The 11,724-nt window shown below is 28.8% G+C and overlaps 1 protein-coding gene across 2 annotated transcripts in view; it reads left to right on the top strand.

The window, feature by feature from the left end:
• LOC136071952 (uncharacterized) overlaps positions 1–11,724 on the top strand; it is a 96,812-nt gene that overhangs the window by 63,844 nt on the left and 21,244 nt on the right. For both annotated transcript variants that reach the window (XM_065797898.1, XM_065797899.1), the window contains 2 exons: positions 1–81; positions 238–305. The exon at positions 1–81 is cut by the window's left edge and continues 60 nt beyond it. In XM_065797898.1, coding sequence (XP_065653970.1) covers positions 1–81; positions 238–305 — 149 coding nt within the window. The remainder of the gene's footprint in view (positions 82–237; positions 306–11,724) is intronic.

The raw sequence follows: 11,724 nt of genomic DNA, 5'->3' as shown, positions 1-11,724 counted from the left end.
TAAAGTCAAGTATGACATTAAGTGCGCAATCATTAAAAGATTATGAAAAAGAGCTTGATGCTGGTTGCAAAGGATTTTTTGGTAAAAATTATGTTCCATTTTTTGTAATTTTTAGGCTTCATGTACTAAAAAACCTTTTTGATAAATATTTATTACTATTCATGATGAGCACATTTTTGTAAGTTTGTAAATTTATCTGTAGCATAAAAATTATATCAATTTTTTTTTTAATGTTAGATTTATCCTGTCAAAAACGTTTAATTGGAATAAAAGTCAAGGTTATAATAATAAAAGCAAAGCAAATAGTATGTGATTTTATTCTATTTTTACATCACAACAGTCAAGTTTTAAAAAATTTAACAATTTATTATCAAAAAAATTATTTTAAAGTTTTATTTTTAATTTAAATAAAATAGAGAAGTAATTATACTTACTTTTTTAGGTTTTAAAAAAATATTTTGTATTTATATACCGTAAAATTGGCTAAATTTGGTCACCATGTAACTTCGGTTATTTAAGGAAAAATATAAAGCATGCAAAACTCAAGTTTTATAAACTTTTTTTTCTCGAATCATATTTTTTATTACTTCATAAATATGAATCTATAAAAAAAGTAATAATGTTTATTTGCAACCTGCTGAAATAATTCTTCAGCAAAACAACAATTCGAAATACTGGGTAATATCTACTAATAATATCTAAAATAAGCAAAGTATTAAAATAAATGATCAAATTTATTTTTAGTATTAATAGGGGTGCATCAGCATTGGCCTCCTGATACATCAACTATTTAGCCGATGCATCGCCATCGACCTTGATAACCATCGTCTGATGCCGATTGTTTTAAAAACTTTATAAATTTTATTTTTATTTCTGTGTTTCTATATTATATCTAAACATAGAATTACGCCATAAATATAAATGCAATGTATAAGCCTAACTTATTAATAATAAGTTATTATATAGGCATATATGCAACCACTAAAAATTTTTGAACTGCTTTTAACTCCCTACTTTCTTGTGTTTTCTCATAATTTAGTACATTAATTATATAACTTATGGATCTGAAACTCTATAAAGAAGTTTAAAATCAAAAAATGCATATTTAAAAATATAAACATAAAGTATAACATATTTAAAACATAATGGAGCAACTTACATTATATTAAAAATAAATATAAATTTTGATAATGTGATGAAAAGTAATAAAATATGTTACATAAAAGGTGAATCTATTTTTTTGTTTCCGTTTCTCAAAAAAATTTAAAAATTCACATGCACAAAAGCTAGATGTTCTCCATGTTCTGCAGTTAGTCGGGACCGTGTCGATTCCTATTTCCCCCAGTACTAAACAATCTTTCGCTGAACACAGAAGAAGGCGGAGCTCCTAAATATTATTTGGCAAAGTATGAGAAATCTAAAATATTATTGCTACTAGAGTGTTTCTTTATACATGTATTTTTGTAATTTCCCCACCATTTATATGGACATTCTTTTTGATGCAGATTAGGTAGTGATAGATAAAAGTTTCATCAGTAATAAAAAAAAAGAACTAAATAAAAAATATAAAACTAAACTATAATGTAAAGAACAAATTTTTATTATTAAAAGTTGTTAAATATTAATGAATATTATTTTATTTCTATAACTATAATTTATATAATAGTTTATAATAATTTAGAATTTAGTTTTATCTACAATAATTTATTATAAATTAGACAAGAACAAAAAGTTATCAAAGTTCTTATTTAAAAAAGTTACTTTAACTTATATTTTTTCGTTTTTCTCTAAATAAATTTGTGCCTCTGTTGAAAGTTTTTTACAGATCTTTGCTTTCGTTGATTTTGTTAATTCAGTGTCAAGAGGTGCTTTTAAAATTTGATGAAAATTGTATATGTTTTATGCCATTTTTAATTTTTTGAGTGGAGAGCTAGGTTCTTGGGTTGATTCAGATGAAGTGTTTGTTTCATTATCTGATTGAGTTAAGTTGTCGGTAGTTAAAAGGCAATCTGTAATATCAGTTTTATTTAGGTTGTGTTGTATTGTATTTATTTGTATTGCTCTTGAATACTTGATTTTATAGTGTCTTTCTCCTCATCTGATATGACATAACTAAGTTTGAATCTTGGATCTAAAACTGTAGACATGTTCAAGATTTTGTTATATTTATAGCTGGAAAATTTTGAGATAAAATCTTTTTTCAACTCTTCTATTACAGTTTTTATTTCATCTGCATTTTCTGAAGCATAGGCTAGGTACGCTTCCATTGAAACTATAAATGGAATAATTTGAGACACTGATACCCTATTTTCACTCATCTCTAGTGTAGCCGCTTCAAAATGCAAAACTAAAATTAGCTGAGACGCTAATAACCATTGGTTTTCATTAAGATTAACATTACACTTTTTATTTCTAACAAAAAAATGATGATGGTGAGGTTTTTTATTAAACTAACCTTTCTAGCATGTAAAATGTTGAGTTCCACCTTTTTACTACATCTTATGTAAGTGAATGTTGGGTAACTTTAGCAGTTGTTGAATTTTATGTAACATGTTCATGGAAGACAAAGAATGATGAAAGTGTGTGATAATTTTTTCTAGACTTAGCTATAAGATCATTTACAATTGTTTACTGTTTGAAAAGCTTATCAGTTATACAAAGCTGAAGAGTGTGGATTACACAACTTAGAGAATTTTTTTTTAAACCAGCTTCTTTTATGGCTAATTTCATATTAGCAGCATTGTCAGAGAGGACAAAGTACACTTTGTTAGTTGGGATTTTCTATTCATTTAAAGATTCTTTTAGAAACTTTTATATCTTTACACCTGTATGAAAGCCTGTTATTTTTTTAAGTTGTAGCACAGCTGTTATAAAATTAAACTCTGAGTTAATCCAGTGTGCTGTTAATGAATAAAAGCTTAGGTCATTGTGATGTGTAGTCCATCTGTGTGTGGTGAAACTCAAAAAATCTGCTTTTGCTACATCATTCATAATTTGTATTTTCATTTTTTCATAAATTAAAGGAACAACTGTTTCACTCATACGTTTTCTAGAGGGTATAGTATACCTGGGTTCAAGATGCATAATTAATTTATTAAATCCTTGATCTGTAACTAAAGAATATGGTTGAATGTCTACACATGTCATTTCTTTGATAAGCATAGTTATTTTTTGAGCTCTTTGTTCACTTGAAGTCCATTTTCTATGCTTATTAATAGTTTCCTCAAGCTTAAATTGATGTTTTTGATCTAGAGTAACTGTAACACTATTGCTAACGGATTCTTTGCTATTATCAGTATCTTTACTGGATGAAGTAAGTGCAATAACATAGCTTCTTTTTTTGTGTGTGTAAATTTTTTTGAAACATTTTAGATCTTCTATTTTCTGGAAAACTTTTATATATTTTGCTTTCATGTGCCCTCTTAAATTGGATGTTGTCGTTTTTTTGCCAGATATTCCTCCTCTTGATATTTTCATTTTGCAAAATTTACATATTGCTTTTGAACAATTATTTTCATCAATATCAAAATAATTAGACTTGTAAAATTGGACTTTGGACTCATTGTTTTCAATATCAAAATAATTAAAGTCCACCCAAATTAAAATAGTCCCAAATTGGACTCATTGTTTTACTCATTGTTTCTTCTAATTTAATTTTATCTCCAAGTTTAATTCTATGTTAAATTTAATCTCCAAGTTTAATTCTATGTTAAGAAAGAAAAGTTTTTATTTCATCGGGCACTTCTTTTATAAAAGAGTAGAACAAAAGAGAAAGAAAAGTTTCACGTAATTAAACTTTAAATGAGTAGCAGTTGTATAGAATTTTTTTTATTTTTGTTTCACTCGTTCTTTTTTTAGAGAAATAAAAGTTTAATTGTAACTATTTGAATAAATGTGAATTGGAAGAGAAAATTTAAAGTTTTTTTGAAACTCTTATAGTTACCCTTTACAATGTTTCATTACATTTATATTAAAATTAAATTATAAAAAAGTTTATTATAAAATTAAAAGCGTTAACTAAATAAACATTTAATATAAGTATTGTTTTATAATTTAATTTTTTAAAAACATTTGCTAAAAACTTGCCAATTATTAGAAGTAACAACAACAAAATCTTCTATTCATTCTTTATAAAAAACAAAATTGTTCTAATTCAAACAGAATGACGAAATGAGTAAATATTTATAGAACAAGCTTTTCAATTGAAGTAATTGCTCTAATTATCAAGAGAAAAATATAAAAATAAATAGAAAATAAACTTCAACAGCAACAATTTCAAAATGTTGCTCTCATTATCACATGAATGGAATGTGGCGTTTCCATTCAGATGTATATATTGGCCGATGCATCGGCATCTGCCTGTACCCATCGGCATCTGCCAAAAGTAGGCATCGGTGCACCCCTAATTATTAAACCTTTCTTTCCCAATGTTGCCATTTGGCAACACAAACTTTAAATTCAAAAATCAAACCTTGTTTTATCTATAAGTAATGCTTAAGTTTTGCTACTTCCTACCAGATGGCAACATGTGCATTTAAAAATAATTGCGCCGATTCGCAATTACTTTTAAAAAATATTAAATGTCATTGTAATTTTTTTTTTTTTTCTAATTTCATAAATCAGGAAAGAAAGGGTTAAGAATCATCAGATTAACTATATTGACAAAAAAAATTTATTAATTTTTGAATATTGTCCACTTTTTTTTTAAATTTAGTGCAAATTTGAAATACTCTAACTTCGGTCATTCATAGATAAACAACGAAGGAGACAATCAGCAGGAATGTTGTGAAATGTTGATATGTGAAAAATGTGACTTTGTAATATGATCTAGTGTTGTGAATGTAAAGTTTAATGGTAACTTTACCTGTAAATTTACCAGTAAATTTTGATATTTTAATAATGGATACTCATTATGGTATTTTATTTGAATAAAGAATTTGTTTATAATTTCAAAATTAACCTGTTTTAAAATAAAATTTATCATTTTTTTCTTTTTTTAAACATCTTTGCTTCCAACAAGGCTGCAAGCAACCTTTAATTATAGTCAGAAATTACTGGAGGAGAACAGATGAAGTTTATAAAGCAAGATAATAATTGACAGACGACTTAAAGGATTTCAAATTATATGAATCAGGAAAGCAAGATGAAGGAAGCAAATTCCAAAGAACTGATGTTCGAGGAAAAAAACTAGGCAAATAAGAGTTTTTGGAGTACTTAGGAACAGTCACAAAAAAAGAATGAGACTTCATTGAATGACAAGTAACACGAGAATGAATTTTAGTAGATGTCACAAGAGGCGCTAGCTCTTTAGAGCAGTGTCCATTATAGTATTTATAGAAAAGAGAAAGAGAAGCAGCATTACGACGATGTGATAATGGTTGGAGGTTGGCTGCAAGAGCAGGTCCAACTATGTTTACAATGTGTTTTTGCACCTTGTCTAAAAGAGAAAGGGCATCATTAGAAGATCCGCCACAGATATGGCAACAGTATTCCATACAAGGCCAGATTTGGGATTTATAGAGATAGAGAATAGAATCAGGAGTAAGAAAGTGTCGAGCTTGATAAAGAGATGCAACCTTAGCAGATGTTAATTTTGCAATGGATTTGATATATGGTTTCCAAGAAAGATCAGAAGTAAGAGTTATCCTAGTTATCCAGAAGTAAGAGTTAATCCAAGAAGATGAAGGGCAGATGACTCATCGAGTACATCGGTAAATTTATAAACTGATATGAACTAATTATAAAATAATATATATTGCAACGTACTGAAATAGTTCTTTTGCAAGTTAATATATCTATGTCATCTATGAATTTATGTTAGAAAGCACAGATGGCTCATGTGATGGCTCGTGGTTTGAAGGCTGTGGACAAAGTATGAGTGAGAGGAAAGCAGCTATAACACTTGGCTTGAAAAGATCAACTTTCATTGACAGAAGTAACGGCAAAAATACTAAAAAACGGCAAACCAACCAAGTTGAGCGATAACATTGAAAACATTTTAATAAAAATTTTGATATTTGATGAGTGGTATTGATTTTAGCTTGACTAGACTTGAAATGTGTTGAAAAGTGGGTTGTTAATAGCTACTTGATTAATTCAAATCAAATATGTTTTGATGGCAGCGAAGTTACACTTGCCTGGTATTATTCATTTATTAGACATCTTTGTGATAAGCTATCACTAAGAACTTCAAATAATATGCCGTCATACTGTGCAATATCTAATTAGCCAGGCACTATTGATTGATGGTATTTATTAAAATTATGTTTATTTATAAATATATTTTACAATAAATTGTTTTTTAATAAAAAAAACCACAATTTTTAAAATGTTAAAGTCAATTTGTTCCCAATCTTTACAAGTTGTCTCCTTTTTTATAAACTGCTTATACTAAACTTATAGCATTTTAATGACCTACTTAAACTACTACTAATCAAGGTTCGCACAAGTTTTTGATATGTACAGTATACATGGATTCTCAATTAAGCCATTCCATATTTTATATTCTAAATTGCGATATATCTGTTCTTCAATGTGATTAAGGCAAATTTAAGGTAGTGTGTCAAAAAAGTTCAAAAGACCTAAGAAACTTTGCAGTAGAAACGAAAAGGCCTCAGTCACTATACTCATTTGTTGTGATGCTTTTGGGACATTCTTGCCTGTTCATGTTTTATCCCAAGGCCAAAGTTAATAATATCTATGATGAGTTTGGGTATTTATTTTAAAAAGCATTTAAAACAGATGTGCAGAAAAAATAGTAGTTTGTAAAATCCGGAAAACTCCGCATTTTACAAACTACTATTTAGTTATTTGCATTTTTAGAATGATGTACAAAAGGTTTCTATTTCAGGACAGGCCAAACAGTGCTACTTATGGTATCATGCAATCTTGCTGGATGGAAAGACCTGCTTTTGTTGGATGGTTTGAAAAGACATTTGTTCTAAATTACCGCATGCTTCAAGGTTCCAAAGTCTTTTTTCTAGATGGCTATGCTTCAAATGTAATGCTGGAACTAATTCACTTATCAAAATAGGAGAGTATTGTTATTTTTAGCTACCGGCCACTTGATTTAGACATATTCAGGACAGTGAAAAATAAATGGTACGGAGTCCTGAGCAAACATTTCAATCAAAACAGTTTCAATGATATTACAAAACCTAGCTACCCTGAGTTGCTCAAACAGCTTATTGACTAAAGCTTCTTCAGAACAATGTCCATTCTGACTTCAAAGCAACAGGTTTTTTTTTATTGTGTTGGGAAAAAATAACTAATGAAAAATTAGCTATTGGATAAGTTTATGCGCCAAGTACACAAGCCTTACCAACACTGTTTATACCAATCTCCGCAATTCCAGAAATTGCTTTAAGTATACAAAAGTATAAAACTTCAAATTCACAAACTTCTTTGAGCTCATTAAAACAAAGACCTTCTTTAACATGCTGTACAACTGCTTGTGAGCATTAAAAGACATCAATTTTAAATGCTTTACATGCTGGCATGCCCAAAGCTTCTGTTTCAGACTCAAAGCTAAATGTTCTTAATAATAGCATGCATCTCATGAAAAGTTGCATTATGACTTCTTTTAATAGAACTTACAAACAAGCAAACACAAAATAAGAGTGAAAATCAAGCTAGAAAGGTTTTGCGTGAAGAAACAAAACTTAGGCTTATTCAATTAGGACTCAAAAATGTTTGGCAAATGAAGCTGATTTGTTTAACAAACCTACTATTAAACAACGGAAATGACAACTAGTGGAGGTAATTAAAGTTCCAACTATATCAGAATCTAAAGCGACTTCCATATATTAAGTTTGCAATGTGTTATTTGGATTTATATAGCGACCAAACTTATGAGATGGTATTGAAAGTTTAGTCAAAGTAGCTGTTCTCATTTGAAATTAAAAAACTAATGCTTTTGTTTTTTTTTTTTTGTTTTTTTTTTAATATAAACTAATGATAAAATTGGCTGTATAGTTCAGAAAAAAAAAAAGAAAAAAGCGTTTATTTATGCTTGTTATATGAATTTTCGAAGCTTGTCTTGCAGATGGGCTCCTTATATATACATACATATATTTTGATTACATTCGATAGAGTTATATTTCAAAATGCGGTCCCATGGTATCATGAGCCGAAGAAAAACTCTGATTAACTGACGGTTTGTCAAGGGGATCAAAAAATTACTTTGAATAAAAGAAACTTTGAATAACTGCAGGTTTAAATAAATGTTGGATATTTGCATGAGTTTGTTAAGGAAAATTCACAGGGAATGAAAATTGCTTCGAATAAGCGGGAAATTTGAATAAGTACCAGTTCGAACCACTGGGAGTTAGCTGTATTTTGCTGTATTTTAGTATGACAATTTATTGTCAACAAGTTTATTATTTATTATTATTATTAAGTTGTTGTCAATAATACTTATTCAAATTCATTCAAATAAGATGTTTTAGTTTGTTGAAAATTTCACTTACACTTTTTATGTTAATGTGTATTGCTGTATTTTCATTTGTTGAATTTTTAAAATGCAGCAAAGTATTTACATTTAAATCTTTTAAAACATTTTTTAAGCAAAAACTGCTATCACAGTTTAGGAGGAAGAGGGGGTGCAGGTATACGTGATTGTTTTTGACAGGAGGGAAGGGGTTAAAAATTGACAAATATAGGTTAACATACTTTATGGACGACTCCCCTTAACTGCATTTACACATGATTTATTTTACTAAAACAAAAATATTAACCAAGTAAGAACATACTATGGTGAGGTTTTTCTGCTTTGATCTGGCCATTACTGACATAAAAGTAGTGGGATTTAGAGATATCTTTCACTTATTTCTGATAATTTTTGATATTTGCAGGTCACATATGGCTTCAATTGTGCCTTAAATAAATATATGTGCCCAAAAAAATATAAGACCAAAAAAAATGTATAATCAAATTATTTTAATAAAAATCTTGGGTGTTGCGATGAAATGTAAATGTTCATTTTGTAAGCAACAAAAACTTTATGAAAAAGCACCAGAACTTTGGTAAATGCATGTAGTATTAACTATGTATGTTACACAAATTCAAAATTTAAATGTATTTTAACTAAGCATCATTATTTAATACTTTAAATGTAAAAACCTTACATTTAATATTCTTTCGCTTATATTATTAAAAAATATAATTTTTTTAACTAAATTTTAGACAAAACAAAACTTTATCATGTTTTTGTTAACTTAGGTTACATGAAAATTGCAAAAGTTCTTTTGTTATTTTTTTGAAATATATATAATTTTTAGTCTAAAATCTGACCAACAACAAATTGAATATATTAACTCCATTTTCACACTAATTAATTTGGACTATGCAAATAAATTCATTTAACATTTTACAATGATACTTTTTTTATCATGCAACAATGAGAAAAATCGTAACTTTTGGAGGCATAAAAATGACTTAAATAAATTATTTTTAGTACTAAAGGTATATTTTGAATAAATTTCATCAATATTCATTTAAAAGTTGACAAAAGAGAGAATAAAATTTGATTACTTTTTCATTTTCTGCCATGGAATTGCCCATACACACACACACACACACACTCACACACATATATATATATATGTATGTATATTAGTATTAGTATTAGTAATTGCTGTAACTGGTGTGAGTCAGTAAGTGTGGTATTAACACACAATGACAGCAAATTTGCTTGATTGCTGCTCATCCAGCAATCAAGACCTGCTTTAAAACAGTTAACTGATTGTGCTTTAACCAACTTGCTTGGCAAGCTATTCCATAAATTGGCCAATCTATTAAATAAAAAGTAAATAAATATATATATATACATACAGCCCTCGGAATTAGGAAAATAACAGATTAATCTTTAGAGGTTGGCATCAGCAGCCATATTCACATCCCTCCGTTAAACCCTGCGATAAGCTATCGGCTGGTTAAAAGTAAATTGTCAGTTTTTAACGCCGGCAATAAAATAAACTTGTATTAATGTCTCTATTTAGTTAACAACAGGAGTAAATTCAGTTATCGTTAATGTCAGTAGCTGTTAATGTCAAAGTCTAACACTGCTATACCCTTCTGTTTAAACTGCTATCGGAGGATTTTTCTATTTTATTAAGAAAAATAAAAAATGGTATCCAATCAAAACAAGTGTAAACAAATAAGTTAACACTTATAACAAATAAGCTGTAATATATACAATATCAAATTTATATGATTTATCCCTGAAATGTGAAAAAATTTATGTATATTATTTATTCACTTATTAGATTTTAAAATAAATGTTATTATAAAATCAAATGTATTTTGCATTTAATTATAATGCACACACTGTTACGAGCATATATGTATGTTAAATACATGCGTATCTGTATAACATTTTCTTATATTTTTACCGATTAATTATAAATAAGAAATAGCCAAAATAAATTTTAAAAAAATTGATTCACTTATTTTCATTAATCAAGATAAAAGCAAGTTTTAGCAAAATAAAATGCAAAAATTACTTTGTGCAATTAAATTGTACGATAAAATTCTGTTCTCACTGTATTTATATATATATAATAATAATAATAATAATGATAAGCTGCGGCAAACAATAAAATGTTGCTTGAAAGGGGTAGCAACCCTTTAGCTCATTGCCAGTAGACAATGAGCTGTAGCAGCAATTCGGTACATTAACTTTAATACTAGTGTTGGCTACAGTGTTTGTCTAAACGATTTTTAAATTCATTGAGATGACGAGAGTCAATCACAGTTTGTGGGAGTGAATTCCATCGGTTTTACTACTCTGTTAGGGAAGAAATTGAGTCTAGTTGAAATAGCACGCATGTTGTTATTGAGGTCAGAAGCGTTAAAAAACTCTTTGTATTGACGATGAGAGTGTCCTCTAGTTATTCGCACAGATGGATAGCCAATTTGTGGGGTAATCCAATAAATATTTTCTAAATTATTTATAAATTTGAAGTTGTAGATTAAATCACCTCGATTGCGTCTTTCATTTAGTGAGGTAAGATGAAGGTGTGCTAATCTGGCTTCACTGGATAATGCTTTGAGAGATGGAATTGCTTTGGTGGCACGGTTTTGGACTTTTTCAATTTTTTCAACATTGTGTGCAGAAAGATTATTCCACACAGGAGCAGCATACTCAAGGTGAGGTCTGACCAGCGATGTGTAGAGACTCTTCCAAACTTGTGCATTTTTATAAATAAATGATTTCTTTAGTTGACCGAGATAGTTAACAGAGATAGCTTTTGATGATATTATTTCAATGTGTGTATCCCATTTGAGGTTGTGTGAAATGCAAACCCCAAGATCTCTTTCACTGTATGAGAAATCAAGAAGCTGCTTCCCTTGCTGAGTCAAGATATAGTATTGGTGGTTAGGATTTTTGCTTTTGTTAAAGTGTAAGATAAGGCACTTTTTGTAATTAAGTCGTAAGCGCCAGGTTAGAGTCCAAGACGCAATGTGATTTATATCCATCTGGAGCAGAGCTGGGCTCTCAGGTGTAGAATTTGTGGAAATAACTTTACTGTCATCAGCATATAACTTCATTGGATTGCTAACTAGGTCTGTTATGTCATTAATGTATAAGATGAATAGAAGTGGTCCTAGAACAGATCCTTGAGGGACACCACTGGTGACTGGTAACGAATCTGAAATGGTGGAACCCATGACAACTCGTTGTGTTCTTTTAGAAAGAAAAGAATTTATCCAATTAAGAAGCAT

This window comes from Hydra vulgaris, chromosome 05, assembly GCF_038396675.1.
Source record: "Hydra vulgaris chromosome 05, alternate assembly HydraT2T_AEP".
Classification (NCBI taxonomy): domain Eukaryota; kingdom Metazoa; phylum Cnidaria; class Hydrozoa; order Anthoathecata; family Hydridae; genus Hydra; species Hydra vulgaris.
The sequence above is the reverse complement of the archived record's forward strand: the minus strand, read 5'-3'. Positions and strand labels throughout refer to the sequence as shown.